The 26,196-nt window shown below is 39.7% G+C and overlaps 1 protein-coding gene across 1 annotated transcript in view; it reads left to right on the top strand.

Moving 5' to 3' along the window:
- Nucleotides 1-10,368: 10,368 nt before the first annotated feature.
- LOC131236015 (calmodulin-binding protein 60 D-like) overlaps nucleotides 10,369-26,196 on the top strand; it is a 42,558-nt gene continuing 26,730 nt past the window's right edge. The window contains exons 1-4 of the mRNA XM_058233107.1: nucleotides 10,369-10,441; nucleotides 10,577-11,070; nucleotides 12,976-13,130; nucleotides 13,505-13,708. Of these exons, the coding sequence (XP_058089090.1) occupies nucleotides 10,593-11,070; nucleotides 12,976-13,130; nucleotides 13,505-13,708 (837 nt within the window). The 5' untranslated portion in view covers nucleotides 10,369-10,441; nucleotides 10,577-10,592. The remainder of the gene's footprint in view (nucleotides 10,442-10,576; nucleotides 11,071-12,975; nucleotides 13,131-13,504; nucleotides 13,709-26,196) is intronic.

The raw sequence follows: 26,196 nt of genomic DNA, 5'->3' as shown, positions 1-26,196 counted from the left end.
TCTTCTCTTCCCTTGATCTTCTTCTTCTAATTTCTTCTTGTGCCCCTTCAACTTCTTCAAGGTAATAATTTTCTTCCTTCTATTTTCCAGTTTTGGCTAATCCTTCTTCGATCAAAATCTTGAGAACCGATCTAAACCCTAAATCCCCAAATTCTCAAATCCCTAATCCGAGAAACTTCTTGGTTCTTCAGACTAGTGATCTTCATTGATCGATTGGGTGTGACCATGCAAGATCGAGAGGTCTCATCCCTCGCCGGATCCAACCTAAGTAGTAATTGAATTCCATAATCCATGGTTGTAGTGATGGCCCGCTTTGCATGTTTCCTTTATGATTTTCTCAATTATGATGATTACTGTTAGAATTTTAGATCATTTATTCCTTTTATTTCCGCTGTTTAATTATGTCCATGAGCATGCATCATAATTAGGGTTGTCCTGCGTCAATATTGAACCCATATTATTATATGGCTTGTATTGGACAAATTTTATTTATTTATTTTTATGTGTATCCAATGGTGTATCGTGCTAGAGTGTTAGGTATGGCCCTTGATAGAGTGGACTGTCATAACAATATTCATGTAGACGACCCCATTGAATTAGGATAAGGCTTAGATGATGATAAAGATGTTTCAATGGTGTGTTAGACATTCTTTGATACGAGTGTTGCTTATCAGCTTATCTGGTCGAAAATCAAATAAATAAGGGTCTATTTGGTAAAACTTAATTTTGGACTTATCACTGAAATATTTTCAGTGATTTTGGCAATTCAGACCGTTTGGTAACTAAAAGAAATTAAGTACTTAATTGTAAATATCACTTGAAATTTCAGGGGTTTTTTTTTTTTTTTGTAGCGATTGCCACTACACCTTAAACTTATCACCAAATACGGTAAGTCATTTCCTTTTAAATCTTTTAACAAATTTTGATGAAAATGTCCCTACCAACTTTTGAAAATGACAAGATTACCCTTCGAAAGTTTTTGTTCCCATCTTCTCCCACAAGAACTCGAGGAAAAAAAAAATCTCTAAAGATCCGGAAGTGAAATCCTTCTCAAATCCCTCATTTCCTCCGGTTCATCTTCATTTGATTTAGAGTTTAGATTTCGATCTTTTTCTTTTTTAAAAAAAAGAAAGAAAGAAAAAAAAGACCTTCCTAGGCCCACCATGATGTTTATTTTCCATCCATATTGTTCATAAGGTCACATGGACCTAAATGAAGGGAAAACACAAATATTAGCTTGATCGAAAACTTGTGGCGCCCAAGAAGTTGTGAAAGGTAGAAATTTAATCCCATTGCTTTATGTGGTGTGGTTCCCTTAAGCTTTGGATTTGCCTCATCTTTGAGCTTGTGTGCTAAAATGATCTCGCCAAATGGATGAATGGTTTGGATATAACACATACATCATGGTAGGGCCCACAATACTTGGTGTCATCAACTGAAAGGGAGGTTGGTGGTGTGTGGCACACCAAACCAGACGTGGATTGCCTACTAACACTGGTTATTGGACAGTGCTTTGAGGGACCCACCATGATGATGTTGAGACACAAAAAACTTTTTCAAAGATGTAAGTTGCTCGACCGTGCAACAAGTATGAGTTGCGCGACCGAATAGAAGATAGAATCCAAGAAGGGAGATGAAGGGGAAATGGTTTGAGTTAATGAGAAGAAAACTATAGCGTGGCAACGCAACTAGGGTGAGCTGTGCGACCACGCAATCTTGGTAGAAGGTTGGTCCACCCACGCAACTTGGTTAAGTTGTGCGGAATTAGGGCATCACATTTACGGATGCCTGAGCATACCCCCTTCACCCTCTCATTTGAGTACTTTTTGAGAGTTCAGAGCTTCCTCAGAGATCTTATCTGAAAGGTATAAAGGAAAACTCACGCAACAACTCCTTCCCGGGAGTTATGCACTAACCTTAGTCAGTGTATCCCAGGGTTGGAAGAAATCAGAGAAGAATTGAAGCAGAAGGAAGACTCCTAATGAGTTACATGACCACACAACTCAGTAGTCTTGCGCGGCCCTGCAACTGCTCTATAGTAACATTCAAATGGAAAAGCTTAATTGCATTTACAAACTTATAATGATTTTATTCCTATTTTGGAGCATGTAGGGAGGGTTTTAAACTGGACAACTCTTCTGTCATTTCGATGGATACTCTACAGGAGCCGAGTGTTGCCGAAATTACTATCTTTAATTGTCATTTGTTATTGTACAATTGGTTGTATCCTGTTTTAGAATCAAGGGAAATGTAAGGAATGAAATAAGAACTCATATTAATAAAAATCTTTGACGATGAGCATTCTTCCATTTGATCTTTCCTTGTTATGTTAAAATATAGATATTCCAATTACCAAACTAAAAAAATAAAATTTTATTTTCCTAATAGTATGTGTTTTATCCATTCCGTCCATCCATTTTGGATAAAAATTTTAGGGCATGATCCAAAAAATGACGCTGAACCAAGTCTCAGGCTGTAACGCCCCAGTTCCCGAAACTCCAGTATACGACTCATTTTCCAAAACCCGAGTGTTAACCTTTAAAGATAGCCAAATTTTAGGTTTTTTTCTTTTCTTTTCAGAGTGAGCAGTTTAGCAGAAGAGAAACAAATCAAACTTAAAGGAAATTTGCATACACATTCAGGATATACGAGCGGCTGCCTATAGGGCTTATACAAACCAATGTCTCAATACTTACAATTAGAAAATGAAATAATTTTAGCGTATGAAACAAAATAAATTGCAACTAGTCTTGAGTTGCAAGATCACGCAACTTCTCTTGGCAAACGCAGCCATGCATCCCTGATAATTGTACCCTGCTCCTCATCAATCTGGACATGAATATCATTTAAATCACCTTCACTACTTGTATGGATATATATTTGATGAATGAGTGGTCAGCTCAGTGTGAATTCCCCTCAAGATTATGATAACTGAAGAATTTGGAGATTTCTTCTTGAGTTTTTCTACATTGCTTTAATCCAAAGTTGGGTTTAAATAACCACTATACAAGTCTATACGAGGAAGCCTATTCAGAGCTTCTCTATACATAATATATTACAACTAATGATAACCCATGACAACTCATATACATAATGTTCTCACACCCCCCCTCAAACTAATGTGGGATAATGAACCAACATCAGTTTGCCACGGAGAAACCTATGACGGGATGAGGTCATAGTTTTGGTAAATAAATCAGTAAGTTGTAGTTTTAATGTCACATGAGGAAGAGAAATGATTCCAGCTGTGTATTTTTCTCTCACAAAGTAGCAGTCAACTTCAATGTGTTTAGTGAGCTAGTGAAATACTAGATTGGAAGCCAGCTGAAGAGCACCAAGGTGGTCAGAATATAATGGAGTGAGCAAAGACGAATGAATCCCAAGATTTGTCAACAATCCCCGGAACCAAGTAATTTCACTACATGCCTCTGCTATTGCATAGTATTCAGCTTCTGTGCTGGATCTAAATACCGTGGTTTGCTTCTTACACTTCCAGCTAACCAATGATTGTCCCAAGAAAATACAATAGCCAGTAGTGGACTATCGTGAAATGGGACAACCTGCCCAATCTGTGTCAGAGTAAGCAGATAAAGGGCTAGGGTTGGCTCTATCAGCACCCAACAGCCGCTACTCTTTATCATTGACAACTAGGATGAAGTGGCTGCACTTCTCATTTTTTGTTTGCATGGGAACAATCCATCATGTGGGATGGATTCCTATCATCATGGCCAACTAGACGAGTGCCTGAGATTGGGAAATGGGGCCCACATCATCATGGTGGGTTTCTCGGCTAAACGGAGGAGTTGTTGCTCATGGCATGTTTTTATTCACGGCCAAAACTGATGACCCAAACCATCTGGATGGACCGGATGGGTGCACTGACTTCTTTGGGGCCCACTAATCCCATCAAAATCGCAATGCCCTACATCTCGAGAGATCTCTTCTACCGCGGCTATTTTCTCGCGCCAATAGATTTTTGTGGAAAGTTGGTTGCCCTAACGGCCAAGGTAACAACTTCCTTAGCTTGAACGTTCGAGATTAATCGAACAAAACTCCATCAATCGTTGGAATCACGCCAGCTCGCGCACCCAAAGTGGAAGGCATCTTTCCTCCTTTTACAAGCCACGGAAAAACTTTCCTTCTGTGACGCCGAATAGAGGGCTGAGATTGTCGCTGCATGGAGGGTTAAAATCATAGGGAGGCGACCATACGCGGATAGCCAGCGTGGAGGAAGTTTCCATCCCTCTCTCGGAAATTAACCGCACGTATCCTTGGCTTGGGCTGGGTTCGTGTGCATGTACATGTATCTCATCGATCGAGGACGGGCAGGGTTTGGTTAAATCTCCCGTCCGATCATGATGGACGGCTTGGATTAATGAGCATTGATGGTGGGCCATAGATCAATGAAGACGAACGATGTCCGTTCGTCCACTGTGGCAGGAAATTTTGAAAGGAGGTAGAGTCCCTACCCTTTTCGCGTTTTGTGGGTCAACTAGGTTTGACTGAGCTGCTCCGACTGGTGCAACGCATGTGTACGCCTACTGGCTACACTCACAACAAATGTGGGCCCATCACGACGAGATTTCGAATCTACACCATCCATCCACTTACGAGGTCCCATCCTGGGCCTCTGATTAGAGCTGAGGCAAATACATGGTCTAGGTGGGCCACACTAGGTGATTTGGGTCCTATTTACGGATTTCCATCAATCTAATGGTCGGATCATCTCGAATTTGAACATCAACGGTTAAAAGGGTCCTAAGGATCCTAAGGAATGTTCGAGTGTATTATAGAGGTTGATCTAAAACTTAGGGGGTTAAATTAGGGAAATCAAGTGTTGGGGTGATCGACGAAACATTGTAGATCTCTTTGTTCAGACTCCTAAATCTAAGATGAACGATTTGATGGTCGAGCTTGCAATTAAACAGGTTCCTAATCTGAACTAGTGATTGGTCTTATAACTGTATGGTTGGATTTGTACAAATTTGATTAGATTGTTAACGACCATGATATAAGCTGAACAAATAGTGGAGTGCGTGATCTAATGCCCGCGATAGACACTATGCGGTTCAATTGCCTAACAGGGTGGTTGAAATCCTAAATTATGTTTCTCTGATGACTTGATGATCTATCTTGAAGATCAATCGATGGATGGCTTAATATATGGATGGGGGTTGCTTTTAACAGTCGGATTTAGACAGGAAAGAATGTGAATGTCCAAATCAATTAGGTTGGTATTTATACTAAGGTCACACAGTAACACCCGAGTATTGAAAAGTATGGGGTATTACACAAGCAGTGTTCAAAATATCGATATCGCGTTATGTATTGCACCCTTGGGATGTGGATATGTATCAGTTATAGCATGGGATATATTGGTTGTCTCGCGTAATGTATCGCTATTGTTGGATACATGGGGAAACATTGGGAAATTGGTCGAATTTTTCAACGAAACTTCTGTGATTGTTAAAAAAGACATCAATACACACTTATAAGTCAAAACATTACAAAAAAAAAAAAAAAAACAAGTGCACATAATGGGATTTCTTTGTATGGGGTCCTAATCTATGCATTGTCTATCTAAATTGATGTAAGTATATTCAAGTCTATTCATGTAATTTATAAATGTAAGAAGATATGTGGAAACACAAGCAATACATTTAAAGCAAAAGAAGAATCACCAGATCAAGTTACATAAATAATTGATTTTATGTTTGGACATAAAGATTGCAACCGATTTATGAGAAATTGGGAAATTTTATTTTTTTTTCCAAATTTCTATAACTTTGCCCATCTCCAAATCTCAAAATTGAGTCTCCCAAGCCAGTTTTTTTTTTTTTTTTTTGGAAAAATCATGGATTTGTAAAATTTTGACATTGATTTAACATGATTTATGGAAAAAAGGGATTGAAAATCGAAAATGCTCACTGGATCGAACATTCGGGATATATCCCACTACTTACGTGTTTCATATTGTATAGGTGGGATACAAGATATATTGTGGGATATATTGGCCGATATCGTCGATATTTAAAACACTGGTCTCAGGTAGACCACACCATAGGAAAACAGTGGTGATTGAATGCCCACCATTAAAAACATCCTAGGGCCCATTGTAATGTTTAATCGTCATCTAAACAGATTTTCTATTACTTATAAGTACTTAAATTTAACACTTTTAAGTTTTTAGCACTTAAATTGATTTTCATACCTTATTTTTTCAGTTTACCAAACCCAAGTCTTAATTTAAAAAAAAATCAAGCATAATTTTGGGTCATAACACATAAATACAGCAAAATGAAGAAATTTGACGGTTTACACCTTCTGATACTTCCTATAAATGGTCCATTATGCTTCAATTTGTCGAAACTCACTCAAATCTTATGTTTTGAACCTTAAAATAGGCATAGGTCTAGTAAAATTAGTTTCTAAGCTTCCTTTATGGTTGAAACGAAGAAAGAAGTGGAAAAATGAGAGGAATTTTTTTTAAAATGAGGGCTTTATGGTAGTATTTGGTCTGTAGTCTGTATTGATGCAGATACAGAGCATAGCTATTGGTTCATGTGGGTTGATATGGCCCTTTTTTCTGTAACAGGCTGGTTCATCTTCATAAACAATGTAACAAGGGTGACCAATATCATTACACAACAGCTATCATGAAGGGGTATTTTCACACTGGGATCAAGTGGGGTGGCCTATGGGATGTAGGGGCACACTCGGGGTGGGCGGCCCATGTAAGGTGGGTGGCTCGTGTGAGAAAGAACTCATGTGATGTGGGGCCCACGAGGGGGTTCGACTAAGGACCTAACTCATGGGATGTGGGGCCTAGACTATGAGATAAAGGGATTGATTCACCACGCTTTATTAATTTGAGCTTTTAGAACAAGTGGTTGGTTGTCCTGCATCAAAGTGGTATCAGAGGAGGTCTTGTGTTCAAGACTCCTCACCAGGGGCAAGTGGCTCGTATGAGGTGGGTTGTGGGCCCCACTCGTGTCAGGCCAGTGGCTCCTGTGAGGTGAAACCCATGTGATATGGGGCCCACGATGGGGGTTCGGTCAAGAACTTAACCCATGAGACGTAGGGCCTGGGCTATGAGATAAAGGGATTGATTTGTCATGCTATATCAGTTTGAGCTTTTAGAGCAAGTGGTTAAAGTGGATATGGCTGTAATGTAACAGATATTCAAAACCATGCTAGTAGTTGAATTGTGCTCGTCGCAAAGTGTCATTGCTCAGGTTTAGGGTTGCTGGTTCAAGTGGTGCTTGTAAACAAAGTGATGCAGGACACATGATTTAATGCTAGCATGCAACATGAAAATTATGAAAGAGTTCATAAAGTAATTCAATTAACAAAAGATGCTAACCTATCAATTAATTAAGAGTAAACAATAGGAAATAAAATCTGATTTAACCTAAATCACATGCTCGCATGCTAAGAAATCACATAAATCAATTAAAACTAGGACTAATAGAATGATAAAACTTCCAATTTAGCATGGGCACATTCCACACTCAATGGACAGATTTGTAGGTTTCATGATTAAGGTTAAGGAAGGGGAAAATATGAAATTAGGAAAATTAAGGTTCATGGGAATTGGAGATTTTGGAATTAGGGTTTTTAGAAATTGGAGAAAATAGGAAATTGAAGATCTAGAGTTTAGAAGGTTGCAATGGGAAGGAAAAGAGGAAGACAAGAGAAGAAGAAGAAGAATACCTTGGGGAATCTACCACCAAACAAGTTTGTACCCTTCTACAAATCAATTGGAAGGGACGATTTAAAATTTATTATTAAAAAAAAATAAAAATAAAAAAATAAAAAATAAAAAAAAAACCTAGAAAGCAATAAGTAAAATTCCTTCACACAAGAGAGCCTCTCTCTCTCTCTCTCTCTCTCTCTTCTTAATAATACCATTAGGGTTGGAACTTCACCCCCCTGTGCTTTTATCATTGAAAATTTGGAATTAAAATCCAGCATAATTACAACTATGTCACTCACTTTAGTGAAGTGGCCCATCATCCAAAATAAGAAAACTAAAACATTTATTATCAATCTAAATCATCAAATAAATCTTAAAAATAACAAAAAACATAAAGAGAGCAAGAACAGAGTCCAGGGGGCCTAGATTAGGAAGTTCTGGTAACCCGATGGCCTGATTGACAAGATCCAATGGTTGGATCGACACGAAATAGAAATCCTATGACTAGAATGCTCTCCTAAGCAGCCCACATTCATCATCCCAAAGTGGGATCTTTCTGATGCACGTCTATTGCATGTGGAGTCTTCAAAATGGCCCAGCGGACCCCATCTAGAACTCGTCTCCCATTCACAAAGAAAGCTGCGCTGAGTTGGGTGGTTGTCTCCATCTCTGGTACATCCGAGTAGGTCCTCCAATATCCTCATCACAAAGTATCGAAGACTCGGTGATTATCTAAGATAGTCTACAGAGTAGCCGAGCTTTACGTCGTTACATGCCTAAACCACTACCTAAAATTACTTAACCCGATCTAGTTAGTAGAATGTGTGAGCAGTCTCACAGGCAACTCTTGGGCCCTTAGCCATGTGCCTCAACATTAGGAAGATGAAATTAAATGTCACTACTTTAATGTTCAATCACAATAGTCACGAGTGATGCATTCGAATTGCATGCACTGTTACGAACGCATCATAATTGATTATGAATACATATTTGCGTGGTGAAGATCTAATGATCGTGACACCATGGTCATAGGAATCTAGTACACACTTATGATGCTTACCTTTATGGGCTCTATTGAGCTTTTGTATTTGTTTTTGCCATGATTTTCAAATATTATAAGAATATGTAAATATCGTATTAGCGTATATTCAAAATTTTTGTTTGTGAAACAAGATTTACTCAATAAGTTGGATAAGTATGTACATGTTTTAGATTTTGATTCTAGACTAAGAGTCTATTCACCCGGTTTGGTCACGGTGGTATGAGGTAGCCATTACAGATCATGGGATGTTATGTCTAGGAAGATGGTGGCTTAATACACCACAATCTCTGTTATAGAGATAGTTGAATCCTGGATGATCACTTCAGATTCATGTGCGAGAGACTGGGTTTATCATCTAAACTTGAGATATTTGCCACCCCTGTGGGATCGAGTATGACATGGTGGATGTGGGACACTGTGAGTCACTTGTACTAGAGTGTGTGGATCCGACATTACATGTGTACCATGTTTGGAAATTTCATTGTTCCTCTCTTTTGTTGTTTTTTTTTTTCTTTATACCAAATCTACTCTCATCTCCACTTTCCTTTATTGGACAAATCTCTGCTCTTACTCTAAGTAGTGCTTTCTCAAAATCCTATGCGGAGGAATCCCTCTCATATTTATGAAAGAGAGAAAAGGAAAGAAGTGTTTGAAACAGAGGAAAAGATAGAAAATAATTAAAAACAAGAGAGAGAAAGTGCCATTTTCTCTAGTCAATCTTGTCCATTGATCAATTTTGACCTTCCCCTTTGATTACATCCACACTGTAGATCACTGCACTGCTCCATGGTTTCGGCTTTGCATGTGGTCTAATTATCTTATCATTGTTGTGGCAGTTTAGATCCAAAAGCTTCTGTGGTTTGCACAATGCCTCTTATCTCTTAATGTGTGATGGTATTTCGATATGGAAACAATTGGATGAAGCTAGGAACTAAATTATTTGCTCACTAGACATGTTATGCTAAGAAACTTATCTCTCACATGAAATGTTTAACTAAATATCTACGTTACTATTGAAGTCTTTGTACTTGCAAAGAAGGATGCAGTAGAAGAAATATTTGAGAAAAAGGTGGATGCAGTAAAGTACAAGAGAATCATCTTAGGCTCCTCAATTACAGTGATGTTGACAGCATAAGGAAGGAAGAGAAAATTAAAAATCAAAATTCTTCTTCCCAAGAGATGAAAGAAGCAATATATAAGAAGTATGTGACAAGTCATCCCAAATACCAATGCAACAAGAACATTAAATACCAGACAGCATTCTTCTCTTCGGTCAGTAGGGGAATTATTTATTTACAACTGTTCATAAAATTAATTTATCTGATACTCTGGCTTCACCATTGAATTTGTATCATTTTCAGTACATGGCTGGATGCAGAAGTCGAAAATCTTGCTATAAACTAGATGTTTGTTTTATTGCATGGAAAGTTGATGCTTTCCCATGTACGTGCTTGTTCCTTATGGTTTCATGCAAAAGCATCTTTCTTTACTTTGAGTCTGTACTAGTAGTGAACAATAGTCTATATAGAGTAAAGGCAAAAAAAAGGCAAAAAAGGAAGTAAATAGCAAACAACCTCAAATTCATAGATCATTGATTTTATTTTTTTAAATTTTTTTTTTTTTCAGGTAAAAAAGGAAGTAAAGAAGGAATTAAAAAAGAAATTCGGACGGTTTCTACGAAAGTACCGTGCTTCCAAGAAAGGGTAAGGACTAATGCTTGTTGGTGAAAATTAATATTCTGTAAGAAGCCAATGGAAAGAACCCTTGTTCATGCTTTAAAAAGTATGAGATAATAGTTATGGTCAATAACTGTTTTTTTTTTCCTTTCTTTCTTGCAGGCTTCATGGGAGGCAGATGCGCAAGTCGGCCTCAAGAACGTTACAACTCAAGTTTAGGAACAACATCTCTCTTCCAATCTTCACTTTGACAGAAATTGAAGGAAAGGACCCTTCTGCCTTAACTATAGCTCTAGTTGATGCTATGACTGGGCAAGTTGTTAGCTCAGGTCCCGAATCCTCGATGAAGGTGGAAATAGTAATTCTTGAAGGAAATTTTAAAGGCGATGAAGACAACAACTGGACATTTGAGCATTTTAGAGATAATATTGTAAGAGAAGGAAAAGACAATCAGACACTTCTTACTGGGGATGTGTTTCTGACTCTGAATGAGGGAATTGGTGTAGCAAGCAAGCTGAAAATTACAGATAATTCAAGCAGGACAAAGAAACGTAAATTCAGGTTAGCTGCAAGAGTTCCAGATGGTTATTTTAATGAAATGAGAGTGAAAGAAGCAATCACTGAACCTTTCGCAGTCAAGGAGCGTCGTGGAAAATGTGAGTATATTTTATTTGTGTTAATCTTTATCACTGTTTTCTTTTATAGAAAGGTGGGGAGCACACCACTGGAAATTTATGAAAGAAATAGAGAGATATCTCTGATATTATCTCCAATATTATCGAAATATCTCTGATATTATCTTTATCTCCAACTCAGCGATACCGATAATGCTGGCAATATTAGAAATTCCAGGTATTAGCAATGTATCACTAAGTATTGCTAATGTATCAATATCACTAATGTAATCACCAATATTTTTAACTATGTAAATTCTAGGTGTCGCTTGTATTGCCAATGCATCAATATTTTCGACTGTAAATTCTAGGTAATGCTTGTATCATAAGTGTATCGATGATATTTCAATAGTAAATTTTTATTTCAAATTTTTTTTTTTTCATGGGCACATGGTTTTATGTAGTGTTCAATTTGTCATTGATAATATCTTGATATTATTGATATCGCAACATGTGCAATATTGAGACCACAATCTTTCGTTTCCTTTCCAATTGTTAATGATTTCTCGGTGAAATATCATGTGTTGTTGATATTTTGCAATATTGATAGAAGGTTGGATGGTTAAATAACTGGATGGGATGGTTGGACTGCTTATAATAGCACATGCTTTTAAGGCCCCATTAAATGGAAACTTGTTATGTATGCATTCTTTTGGCAATTTTTATTTTTATTTTTTACATATGCAAATATGTCTATTTCTACATATGCAATTTTTTTTTAAAAAAAAATTTTGATTTCGATTATTAGCGATATTATCGGCGATATCGATATTGTTTCCGTATCCCTGGCTAGCGAAACTTTTAGCGATACCGATACTTCGAACACTGCCAACAGCATATAATACATTAATGATTTAGCTGACCAGTCCACCTTGGATGCTAATTACGTCATCTTCCATGAAAATAGAAAATTACAAGGATTTATTTAAACAAAGAAACTGTTTAAACACCCAAATCTTTACAACCCTTTAATTTCTCAAACCTAGAAAAATTAAAATAATCCATTAGTTATTGATTGCATCCATTCCATCCATTCATCACCTCACATAATTGTAATCATAATAGAAAAAAACCACCCCTTAAAATTATTACATATGCCCAAATTAGCCCATGATGCAATTTTGACAGACGGTGATACAGAAAATTGAATCTAGCGGATCCAATCATACAAAACCCTGACCTAGCTGAATTTGAAACTCATGTTGCTTAGAACATGCTCTTCAAATTACAAATCAATTTAAGAAAAGCTCATCATCTTTAAAAAAAAAAAAAAAAATACAGTCCAAATCAATTCAGGAAAAACGGATTCAAATGTATGAGGTCAAGAAACTAGATACCAAAGATTGTGCCTCTAAAACGGTTCTTCATGGTGTTTTAGAAAGACAAACATAAACATGATTCTTGTAATTATTCTCTTTAACCTGAATAAGGACCAACCCAATGTGTATATCTTGAATTTCTAGAACAGAACAAAAAATGAATGGCTCATATCATATACTTCAGAACAACGTAGCAAAGGACAAGATTGCTGATGTCATCTTCTTGGAATTGAAGAAGTCACTCTATGATCTATCCACAATGAAGAACGAATGCCCATACGAATCCAGATCCCGCCACAGGACTGCAATCTGTATCCAAGGGTTGGGAGCCACCCAAAAGATGGACCTCACTTTCATAAACTAAAACCATGAGTATTCATGGGTATCCTCATGTCAAGTGTATCATATAATTCCTCCTTATCAAAATGGTCAATCTTGTATCTACTATGGGGTTGTTCTTCATAAATTCTTCTTTGTAATGTGCATAACTTGTAAACCCAGTATCCTCAAGTAGAAGTCATCTAACAGTTGGAAGGTATAAAACCAAACCCCTGGTTTCTCTTTGCAGCATACATGAAGAAGCATCCCCCATCATTGGATGATAAAGTATGGCGCTTGGAGAAAATTGGTAAAGAGCTTAACAATCGTCTAAAGAGTGAGAAAGTCTATACTGTAAAGGACTTTCTGATAATGCTACATACAGATACTCCAAGGCTTCAAAAAGTATGACCTCATGTCACCTTCCTTGTAACTCACACCATCCGATTATGAATATACACGCACAGATATACACATGTGCATCTACATAATTGTGTCTGTGTCAAAGTTCTGATCCATTCATCAGGTGATACCCACCAAGTTGGTCCACTTATTTAGTGGGCAGCTGTGTACAAAATTAAATGGATTACTAAACCAAAACTTTTTAGCCACCCGTTAGTTACATATGCTATGGCCCACCTGATGAGCTGGTCAGTGGTCCGCCTGATTATTGGTCATGGACATCTCCACAATGTGGCTTGCTGATGTATGGATTAGATGTTCCATATAGGCACATGCATGGGAAAAGGAAACCTCATTGTTTAGGAAAACATGTGCAGGTCTTACGCCTTGGAATGAATGACAAGAGGTGGGAAGTTATAAAGAACCATGCAGAAGAATGTAATCCTGGTAGCGAAATGTGTGTCTACTACTCCAAGGATGAACCGGGAAAGGGAGTTGTCTTCAACATTGTGGGAACAGTGATAGGGTTCCTCCTCAAAGGGCAACTCATTCCCATCAACGAATTTTCAGAAATCCAAGAGGTACAACATTCTTCTATCTTTTTCATTCATGAAGTTTCTTTTCCATACTCAAGTGATTACTTATGATAACTAGAATCTTCAAGTTACATGGGACAATATGGGTATAGACGTGGGATCATGTGGCTCAACCTTACCGGAATATTTTACATTCAAGAACATATAGAGATCCATTGAAAACCAAGAAAGTACGAAATCAGCAAGTATTTCCATTTCTTGTGCTTGGATCCCTAAAAATAATTAACAATGGCTTTTGTTGGGATCATTCAAGCAAAAGAGGTATTTTTCATCTTTTTTCTTTCTTTATTTTCATAAAGGCTAGCTCGAAAATTTTAGAGAAATAGATTCCTTACCAACTTTCAGTTTTAAAGACTACCTCTCTGCACATGTTTTTTTTAATTTTTTTTTTCGAAAATCCAAAGAATAACTTTCCTAGTACCAAATCACACTAAGCACAATTCCACCTCCTAAGTTTATAGGGGGCTAAGAGTTGGGACGCTGACCTAAATTACACCTGAATATGCGTGGTTCTGTATTGAGGTTTTCTAATATATATCCCTAATGGCCCAACTTTTACCTTGATCAAAAGCTCTGGTGGGCTATGGCAAAAGGAAATAGATTCCTTCCTTCATTTGCCTCTCTCTTTCGTCATGGCCCACCAAAGTTTTGGATCAGGGTAAATGTAACGCTCTGAAAATCGATCGGGGGTCAAACAGGAGCCCAACTCCCGAGTTCCAACACATCACTTATGCAACATAGATAAAGATGATTAAATGTTGTCCGTATTAGTGCATTAAGCATGAGTGGGATTATACCAAATCAGCATATCATACTCCAGAGACAGATTACGCAGGTGGAAGACTGTGATAGACATGTAAAGCATATAAGTAGTTGTAAGTCCCCAGAGTATGAACATGCCACCAGGTCAAATAGTTACATGTATAATTCTAAAATATACAAAAAAAAAAATGATAAAGTGTAACATCATCTATCCATATCCCTGTACCCCCGATGCGCAACTCTAGGTCTACATAGACCCGCCAAAGAGTTGCATGTAGGAGAACTCTTCGTCGTCATCATAAAAGTCAGGCTCCGCCCTATAAGCATCGCCGTTATCTGAAACTAAAACAGGGTCTGGTTGGTGTTTTAAAACACCGTCCCAGAACATGGGAGTGAATGATCAACTCAGTGGAGTTATAAGACAAAGGTTAACATGTTATCAATTCAATCAAGCAGTAATGATAAAGCAATACAACAAGCATTCCTAGGTACTCTGGTTAATGCAAAGATGATATGAGTTGATGATGCATGCCCTTGCCTACACTCCCTCTGCAACATCATCTCACGATTGCGGCATGCACCCCTTTCTCTGTGCTCAACTCCAACGCCAAAGGCACATGCAAATGCGGTGCATGTACATGATTAGCCAAGTTCTTAATTAGACTTATTCATACAGCAAGTTTGGGAAGCTAAGGTACCTCCCTTGTATCATTTGCCCAAACAATGATCCATCTAGGGTCATCAATCCTAGTTAATCACATACGTTAGGCAAGTTCATGTCACTACTACCAACGCCCTACCAACTGACAGTATATTTTTGAAGGCTTGTCACCAACCCGACTGGGGACCACAGCCAGGCTGCGACAAGGTAGGCTTATTAATTCATACTCAAGGTCACTCCACCAACGCCCTACCAACTGGCAGTCTATTTTCGAAGGCTCGTCACTAACCCGACTGGAGACCACAGTCAGGCTGCGCCAGTGCAGGCCGACAACTCGAATACAGTGTCTCATACCATTGTATTCGGCTCACGAGTTTGGGTTGCTTACTGGTCACTACGGGGAGGCTCATCGCCTTAGTGTAGGCCGACAGTTCGACCATGGTGTCTCATACCACCATGCCTGGCTCATGAGTCTTAGCGGATCGTAGTACCATAGTTAAGACGAGTCTTTACATTGGTAAGGGGTACCTTAGGTTCAAGCAGTAATGTTCATACATGGTAAACACACAGTGGGCAAATCGGGTTACTTGACAAGTTCCATTGGTACGAGCGTACGCTGAATTAATCAACATGGAGCGCTAACCACTGTTGACTATCATTGTACGACTCGGATTCCCCAAACGCAACAAATGTGGTGAGACTAGCTCGGCCACTCAAACAGGAATTATTATCGATTAGATGACTACGTCGTAGTCTCGATCACAGTCAAATGCTAGAAGTAAGCATACATGATAGTCATACGGCATTTAACAACCAATTTCAACGTACATATCATTTGAGCATATTATTTAACACATATAACATGATATTCTACATATACATTTGCAACACAAACATACACTTGAAATTAAAGCTGTATGAAGAAAAGTACACATATAGCTAAGGTAGTTGAGAATGCTATCTCAACAACCCTCGTAATTACAAAGCATCAACCAATTACTCATGCAGGCATTTTGTCAAACACTTATACTACATATTACACATACGTGTAATATACTAGTTCCAACAGACATTAGGGCAAATCCTTTCACAAAGGAGCTGCCACTCATACAACGATCATATATTCTCAATTTACAAGCATGACAAGCACAAATCATATTTCCATAGTCATTCAGACATTTCAACAAACACATAGAACGCATTATACTCAACATAGTTTATATCTATATGTAATATATGGAAAACATCGTATCTAAGCACATGTGACAGCTATCAAGTCAGTCATAAACCATTACTGACATTGAAAGCCTTGAAAACCATAACCTAAACATTTATAGTCCGCACCTTTCACCGGTAGACTCGTAACGAACTCAGTTTAAACACTAAGTCCTCACCTACGGCACAACGACAACCTATAGCATGAAATAGGTTAGCTATTTCACCATTTACTCTACTTAAATCCCTAAAACAGATAAGGGTTAGGATTTCTTACTTAAGAACGGAGTCGGAATCGCCGGAATAGCAATACAGATAGGGTGGTTAAGCACGTGGAGCAATGGGATCGAATCCCAGGAACTCTCTCCCACTTTCTCTCTCACTTTCTCTCTCTTTCCTTCTCTCTTTGCTCTCTTCTCTCTCTTAGGGTTGCAAATTCGTATGTGAAGGGAGAGAGAGGATTTAAGGCACTTATATAGGCCCAGAATTGATGGGAATAGCCCCATGGCCATGGTATACTTAGGTTATAGCCAAATGATGGCCGTTTCGGTCCAACGAAGTACATCTGGAGGCCCCTTTTCTACATGCGGTCGGACTTAAGCTTCCTGACATTGGATCTAGGTCAGGCTAAGATCTCGGCCCAATCGGATTAGTGGATCGGCCGCGAGGGACCTGTTTCAGTTCAACGATCATCGATACTCGATCAGGGCCACGAGTAACTGACATGTGTTGGAAATTTTCCCTGATCCGAGGGTGTGATTGGGTCAGAATCTGACAGTCTGAAACCTCAGATTTGGCCTACAAGCGAACGGCTCAATTCACTTAAGTTTCAATTCATTTTCTAAAGATATTTGCGTTTCTCACACACTTCGCTTCGGGATCAAGTTGTGCATTTCTGGATACCTTTAGGACTTGATTTCCGAGATGGTGGTTAAGTCCAACAAGGCAGTCATAACCGTATAGTTTCGCAGTCATCGGACTTTCGACGCGTGGTCTAGGTCCGATACGGAATTTCAACGCGCTCCCAAGAGCAACTGGGTTTTGAGATTGATCCTAAGTTTTTACATTATATAGCGTTAACGGTTCTACTCGTTTTGGGTCTTACAGATCATATTTAAAGTGATTAGTGCTAATTTCACAGGTAATCTAGTTTAACACTTAATAATTTTCGTCTAATTTCTAAAGGGTTCGATCCTTAATGATCTTTGCTTGAGGTGGTACTCGGGTCTTTGTACGGATTTTTTTGGGACGTTACAATCTACCCCCCTTAAAGAAAAATTTCGTCCCCGAAATTGCCTAAGGGTAATAAGGTTTATTATTTCATTTGCTTAGCTCTGTTGGTTTCAGGTTTATATACGTGTTAGGGCATATAATAACTGCACTAGCCTAGCTCATACTGGTCTACCCCCCTTAAAGAGTTTCTACCTTTGAGGTTTGAAAACAATTGTCCAAATCATCATTATCGTGCTAAATGTTTGATGATAAAGTTTACCTAAGGGTTGTATAATCTACTCTTTATGATTAGGCTAATACAGAAAGACAATTGTGGTAGGCTCAAATCCAATACGTCGATTGTCCACCTGACCAGGGCAGACAACGTTGTATCTCTTCCTAATCCTGATGGATCCTGGTCTTCTGCTCAGTCAAAGCAGTGAGTCCTTTGGTAATCACCTAGGATTGAGAATCGAGTTTAAGCCGCGAATGCCCCGTAGGGATATGGTTCTGAATTTCCGAAATCTGATCATCCTAAGTATTTAAGGAGTATTATAATTCATTAAGAGGTTCAAGCCTCATGTTTATAAGGTTGTCCTTTGGGTCTTGTTCAATGAGAGTTCTTGTTTAACCTATGTTTAACTTGGTGGATAATAAGTTCTTCCATGGTGCTCATAATAAAAGATTATACTAGAAGGGTTCTCAATCTCTTAAAATTGTATTTGTATGTCACCATTTCGATCATACGGCCAGGGGGTTATGGACAGATTGCACTTCGGTTTCATTAACTTCGGGAGGGAAGGAAGAGTCAAGAGTTCTAAAATATTTCAGAAGTTTGGGGTGTTAGCAACATAAGGCCGCGGGAAAGGAAAGAAGAGGGACATCTCCTTGATGCGGTATAAACCTTGACTTTACAAGGGAATAAGAAACTTATAATATTTTACTGTAGTCCACCTCTAACATGAGCTTACGGAGTATCAAACTATGAAACTCAAATCATACTCGAGGGTCCTAATTTAATTGTACAAAAACAATTAAAAATATATATATCTTTACGTAATCAAATTTAATCATAGGATAATTCCTAGTATGATTACAAATAATTCCTAAAAAGACACCACATACTAAACTTTAATATGAAAAGATATGACCAGTCTATTGGTAACTCGAAGTTGTAGAAATTTTTCCGTTTCAACCTTTCTATTATTTATAACATATTTGTCACCTCTAGATACCATATTATTTTTATAATTTTTATAGTAATCCATTGTTAGGCCTATTCTTTCACATGAATTGGTTTAATACTTGGATCCTAATTGCTTTCCTTCGACGACTTCATTATTGACCTTCTAAGGAAGATCCAGCTCCTGCTTAGTGACCTAACCTTAATATAACTTAGATCAATTTCCTTCGATCCTGGGCCAGTGGGCTATTAGCCCACCAAGCTCCCGTCGCGCCTATGAGCAGTTAGACTATCAGGTCAATGTGCATCGTTCTGTTTCCTAAGTCTATCGGGCAATCCTTACAAGGTTTGGTAGTGTTGGAGAAGGTCCCTGTTGTAATAAGGACTCTCAACACACCCATAAGGGTAGTGTTTAACCCCAAACGCTTGACTATAGAGCATGACACTATCAAAATAATTGACCCAATGCTACTAATAGGAATACAGGTGTACCTTGACCATGGGCAGTGACCTCAAAAGTCAAAGGCGCTGCAGTTGCTAACTCAGGTGTTCAGCTACAAGTGCATGCACATGGGCTTGTTGAGGATAATTTGGTTGCGCTGCCATAGGTCGTTGAGGTGGCCTATTCTGAGGTATAGGCGATCGGTAATATGGTTGCACTGGTGGTGCAGATTGTAGAGGTGGAGTCGTTATACCACTTGGTGGCTGACGGTCAATCTTCTGAGGTGGTGTGATACCATTGTCTTTCATCTTGGTAAAATAAAAGGGGTCAGTGTGTCCCCCTTTGTTGCAATATGTACACTAATGTTTTATTCGCCTTTGCTCGGTCGGCGGAGCCACGAGCCTGGGAGGCGAGTCTACAGGTGGCCTCTTACCTAGGACTGGCGGGTGCTACAATTCGGGCTGAGGCCTCGGGCCCATTGGAATACGTGTCTGAGAATCTCTGTCTCTATCTTGTTCTGCTTATAGAGATATATTGACTAACTTAGCATAGTTGGAAATGCTAGCACAACACATCTTAGCGCAGATTTCAAGCCGCAGACCATCTGAAAAACGCCGCATTTTCATCGGCTCATCTACTAGAATCAAAGGAGCGTATTTGGCTAGCTCCGTGAATTTGTTCTCATATTCTGACACAGTCATCCCTTCCTATCGGAGGCGAAGAAACTCTCCCTCTTTCTCATGGCGATACGTGAGGGGGAAATACTTCTCGTGGAAGCGTGTCTCGAAGGCCTCCCACGTCCATACGTAACCGACAGCAATGGTCCGAAGAACGCTATCCCACTAGAGGTTGGCCTCCTTCTCAAACTTGTGGGTGACCAACTCCACCTGCTCTGCCTCAGTGCAGTGCAGCGGCTTCAGCATCTTAGAAATGCGATTGAGCCAATACTCGGCCTCCTCAGGTCTGTAAGAACCTCAAAAGTAGGAGGTCGAAAGCGCCAGAATTGCTCAAATAGGCCACTAGCGCTCATATTGCCCGCAGGCTGCACAAGAGGTACAGGTGGAACCACACCCATGCTCTGGGCAAAGACCCCTGCGATGGTGGTCAAAAATTGTTGCTGCTGTTGTTGTTGCTGCATCAAGAGCATCATCTGCTCCAACCTATCAGTAAGGGGAGTCGACTGAGGCACGTTCGACGCCGAAGTAGACTGTTTTGCTCAGGAACTGGTGGTGCAACAAGTGTCGGCCCATTAGTGGGGCCAGTGGCCGGCTGAAAATCCGGCATAGGGCCCGAAATGGGGTCCGTCTGGCTATCACTTAGGGGAGGTGCCCTGTCAATCGAATTGCCAAGTGTGAGATGTGTCGTACTCCGTGTGGCCTTAGGTAGCATTCCCTATATACAACTTAGGGTGCAACCCAGGTCAGATTCAGCATACTCACAAACTCAACTACACAGCATTCACCTTTCAGATCAAAGAAACTCCATGCATTTCATTTAACAAAATTGTCACAGTACATGAGATACAACATTACATGAATCATGACAAAAGATGCATGTGAGCTAATCTAAGCAAGGTTCCTTACATTAAAACCTACAAACTGCTCTACCACCTTACTAAGCCTATCAAGGCTATACATGGAAACAAGCAAACAAGCAGCAAAGCAAACTAAAAGATGACCGCATGTATGGCTAGTCGTCCGAATCTGGCGATGGTGGAGGTGCATCCTTGTCCTGCACACAGCATAGGATAGCCCTCAGGGTGCGAGACACCTTCTTGAATTTTCGTTTCATGAAGGCCTCGTTCTCTTCAAGCTTCTGCTTCACTTCGGCCCGAGTCTCCTGGATCTCCTGTCTCAGGGCGACTTGGCCCTCCTCGAGTTGAGCCAAGCGGGCTTTCATGGCAGCCCGATCATTGTCACACACCTGCATAGTAGGAGGAGAGCCCTCATCAGTGTCCTGGGCTTCCTCTTCTTCTTCCTGCTCTCCTTCTTCCCTTATCTCATCTCCTTCTTCATCACTCTCCTCTTCTTCGCTCTCTGTCTCATCCTCACTCTCGTCGAGTCGGGCTTGACGCTGTCGTGGCCCAATCTCCATATTGTTGAGAGTAGTGTCGTTGATGAAATGGATCAGCACAGGAACTTCTGCGCCAAGTCTGTAGCCGAATTCACGTGCAAGCTTGCATATGAGTCGGTCGAATGGGAGTGAAATGGTCGTCCTAGTAGAGCGTGCGGTCAGAATAATCTATCGTAGTACATACGTAGGCACGCACAGCTTCTCTCCCTGCCCAGCATGGTACAAATAGTCTACCATCAGGTGCCTACATTCGCTGCGATTGCTCCACTTGGGGTACATATTGTACGTGAAGATTTAGTGGAGCAGGCGGAAGTCGTCGGTCATATTGGACGCTAGGAGGCTATTGTTTGGATTCCAGTGGGCCAGTTGGCCACAAAGGAATCGCGTAGGACGATCCCTTTCATGTGCACTCCGAAGACTCTTCTCACTAGTAACTGGGTTTTGAGATTGATCCTAAGTTTTTACGTGATATACAAGGTGTCCCATATCAGTATCGGTTGGCGTAACGGTGCCCTCCGAAACCGATACGGATACGGGGGCGTAACGGTCCGTAACGGCGCAAATTTTTTTTTTTGCCAAAACAATATGAAAAAATATGGATTAAATCCAGAATATTCTAAGCATTCCAAATATACATTCATTTATAAATTGGAACATGTTTATGGTGGTGTAACGGTCCACTCTTTGGTGAGAAGTTGTATCGGACTGTCTGATTAATTTTTTAACCAGGTAACTTGAATTTGACTACAAAATTCATATATTTAATTTTTTAAATATGTAATTTATATACTTAACATCTTGATATCATTTCTCCCAATAGTTCTTTAAAAAAATTAAATTAAATTCAGGTAGATGGCGTTGCCAATTTGGGGCTGACTTGGAGGACCAATTTATTCTCCAAATCAGCCTCAAATTCATGCCATTTATTGTCATTATCCCACTTATAAATTGGTGGACATTTATTGGATAGTGAATCATAAAAATTTCAAAAATCAAAAGGCCCTATTTTAAAAAATAAAAGTTCACAAATTAACAATTAAAACTATTCAAATAATTTGATTTTGGCATTGTGAGTTAGCAATTGCAGTCCATAATTTAATTGTCAAATTTCAAGTTAATATATGTCTCGTGTACAATTTTTTAAGGTTTGAATTAGGAGGGACTCGAATGTAAAGTGCAGCACACGTGTCAAAGTTTTTTGGGCCTCACCCGTGATGAATGTGTTATATCTACACCATTCATCCATTTTGCCAAATAATTTTAGGGCATGAGCCCAAAAATGAGGCATATCCAAAGCTCGGGTGGATTGCACCGTAAGAAACAATAATAATTAAACGTTCACCATTAAAAATTTATTGAGGGCTAGAAAAGTTTTAGATCAAGCTGACATGGGTGTTTTCCCTTCATCCACGTCAATGTGACCCAATTAACAGGTTAGATTGAAAATAAACATTACAGTGGACTTTAGGAAATTTTTAATGGTGAGCATTCTATAACCACTATTTCCTATGGTGTGGTCCACCTGAGATTTGGATATTACTAATTTTTTGAATCCTGACTTAAAATGACGTTGCAAAATGGATGGACGATATGGATAAAATATATACATTATGGTGAGGCCCACTCGGGTCTGATATGATTGGATGGAAAATAAACGTTACGTGCGCCCTAGAAATTATTTAACCGTGAAAATCATTATCCCTGCTGCTATTTTTGGTGTGGTCCAGATGATCTCTGGATATAATTCATTTTTTTAGCTGGTGCTCTAAAATGATCTCTGAAAATAGGTGAACGGTGTAGATGTAATAAATACATCACCGTGGAGCCCATATAACTTTGATCTCCTTTGAACCGTTCGTACAACTCGGAGCTCGAGGAGTGTCAGCGCTCGTCTTTGCGTGACACGTACCGCCGTCAGCTGCGGCAAATAAAAAAAAACGGAGAGAGAGGGAAACGAAAAGAAAAAAAGAGGGAAAGATAGAAAAGAAAAAAAGAGGGAAACGGGAAAGAAGAGATTGAGAGAGAGACAGAGAGAGAGTGAGAGAGAGAGGAAGAAGAAGAAGAAGAAGAAGAAGAAGCTCGAGAAGAAGAAGAAGAAGAAGAAGAAGAAGAAAAGAAAGGAAAAAAAAGGTAAGGTTTTTTTTTTTGTTTTTTGTTTTTTTTTTTTTTTTTCAGGGCCCGTAATAGCCGTTGCGGGTCTGTAACGGCCGTTATGGCCCGTAACGGCCGTTACGGTCACAGAATTCCATAACGGCTGTTTCGACCCCATATCGCGTAACGGGTCCCACCGTTACCATTACGTATCGCCGTTACGGCCGATACGTAACCGATTTGGGATACCCTGGTGATATAGCGTTAACGGTTCTACTCGTTTTGGGTCTTACAGATCGTATTTAAAGTGATTAGTGCTAATTTCACAAGTAATCTAGTTTAGCACTAAATAATTTTCGTCTAATTTCTAAAGGGTTCGATCCTTAGTGATCTCTGCTTGAGGTGGTACTCAGGTCTTTGTACGGATTTTTTTGGGACGTTAAAATCTACCCCCCTTAAAGAAAAATTTCATCCCCGAAATTGTCTAAGGGTAATAAGTAAGGTTTTATTATTTCATTTGTTTAGCTCTGTTGGTTTCAGGTTTATTTACGTGTTAGGGCATATAATAACTACACTAACCTAGCTTATACTAGTCTACCCCCCTTAAAGAGTTTCTACCTTTGAGGTTTGAAAAAAAATGTCCAAATCATCATTATCGTGCTAAATGTTTGAAGATAAAGTTTACGTAAGGGTAGTATAATCTACTCTTTATGATTGGGCTAATACGGAAAGACAGTTGTGGTATGCTCAAATCCTACACTAAACATGGAACAATTGTAAGAGTCATTAAACAAGTTGTCTCAGAAGTCGGAGTCTTTGATTAAGCGCTTGGAAATGGACTAATGCTTTGAACAGCTTGATGTACGCATTACCCGACTAAAGACTATCGCCAGGACAAACCCTACCATTGGGGTAGATGTCCAATCTCAGGCAGGTAGCCTAAAGGATAGACCAATGAATGGAGTTGGTTTAGGAATCAATTATGGGTGTGCACCCGTGCACCCACCCCATGAGAGACATCAAGACCACTATTTTGAGGGGTACGTGTGTGGCCTTGTGGCTGGAGAGAGTGCACCAGAGGCTAGTGTAGAGTTACCCACTGAGGCGATTCCAGTAATGGATGAGTTACGTGATATCTTTCCTAATGATCTACCGAATGAGTCTCCCCCTAGGAGAGATATAAAACACACCAGAACATGGGACACCGTAATACCTATAGCCGAGTTTGCGTTTAATAGTTTTGTCAATAGATTCACTGGTCTCAGTCCTTATGAAGTCGTTACTGGTTATAAACTTAGGAAACCTATTGATCTTGTCCCTATGTCACCGTCCCATAGGTCGTCAGAGCCTGCGGAGTCTTTTGCACATTACATTCATTCATGGCATCAAGAAATTAGGCAGAAGATCATGACTAGTAATAAACATTACACACTTTTTGCAGGCCAACATAAATGTTTCAAGGAATTAAATGTAAGGGACTGTCATGATCCGCATCAAGTTAGAGCGGTACCCTCACGGAACCGTTCGTAAGTTACACGCGCTTAGCACTGGACCCTTCAAAATTATAAAACGAAACGGTCTCAATGTGTATGAGGTAGATCTTCTATCTTCCATGGGAATTAGTTTCACATTCGATGTTGAGGATCTAGTTACTTTTTAGGAGACCATTGATACTTTGTCCAGCCCTTCGTCCACCCATCCTGATTCTCCATATTTATCCCTTGAACCATGGCCCCTTCCTGACCCATTTTCCCAGCCTCTACCTCCCATACCCAGTCTTCCTGACCTTTCTTCCCAGCCTCTACCTCCCATACTTACTCGTCCTGACCCATTTTTCCAGCCTCTACCTCCCATACCTACTCTTTCTGACATTTCTTCTTAGCCTCTGCCTCCCATACTTAACCTTCACACACCTAGAGAGGAAATAGAAGATATCCTAGACCATTAGATAGTTTCAACGTCGGACGGTGGGTTTCAGAAGTACCTAATCAAGTGGAAGTCAGTCCAGCTTCAACCAATACGTGGCTCGCTGAGGAGGAGCTTCAGAGACTTGATCCTTACATCTCGGAGCGGTTCAGGAGTTTTATTTCGCCAGTGGCGAAATCTTCGCAGCCAGCGAGAAATGATGGGGACATCCCACGTACGCCGTCCACACGTGCACGCACACCACCCCCCTACGCTCGTACGTAAAAAGGAGGGCCCCACCGTTGATCCGAATTGATGACGACGTCTAGGGAGGGCCTCCTAGCAAGAAGATGAAGTTTTGATTCAAAAGAGTGAGCCCGTTAGTTAAGAAAAGCCCATCATGGGATCTCATGATCGTGGTCGGCCTACTAGTCAGATTGATTTCATATTTTAGGTTTTGCTTACTAATATTATTTAGGACATCATGGACGCTTTAGATTTCTTTGATTGGTTTTTATTTTAGTTTACTTCATCGTCAAGTAATAGGTTGCGCACATGGCGCGAGTTTTGAGGTATGGGATTTTTTTATAAATAGGCACCCCTTGTAGTTTTTTCATTCATTGAAGATTAATAAAAATTCTGCATTTTCCTACTCTCTGAGTTGTGAAATTTAATTGGGTGTGAAGCCCTCCCTTCATCGAAGAGTTAACTACCGTAGTGCGAAGCTACATCTATCCTGATTAGCCCCCATCCATCGCCATTTCTACTGCCCATTTTCTACTATCCATTCTTCTCACCTTACCCCATCATCTACACTTCAAATCAATTATCTATTGCAGCAATTCTCCTCCCCACATCAGAATTTCAGAATCTGGCCCTACAGGAGGGCTGAAACTTCGGCGGAGCACCACACACTAACCGTACATCGG

Source organism: Magnolia sinica, unplaced genomic scaffold (genome assembly GCF_029962835.1).
Source record: "Magnolia sinica isolate HGM2019 unplaced genomic scaffold, MsV1 ctg119, whole genome shotgun sequence".
In the NCBI taxonomy this organism is placed as follows: Eukaryota; Viridiplantae; Streptophyta; class Magnoliopsida; order Magnoliales; family Magnoliaceae; genus Magnolia; species Magnolia sinica.
This window is presented reverse-complemented; position numbering and strand designations above follow the sequence as displayed.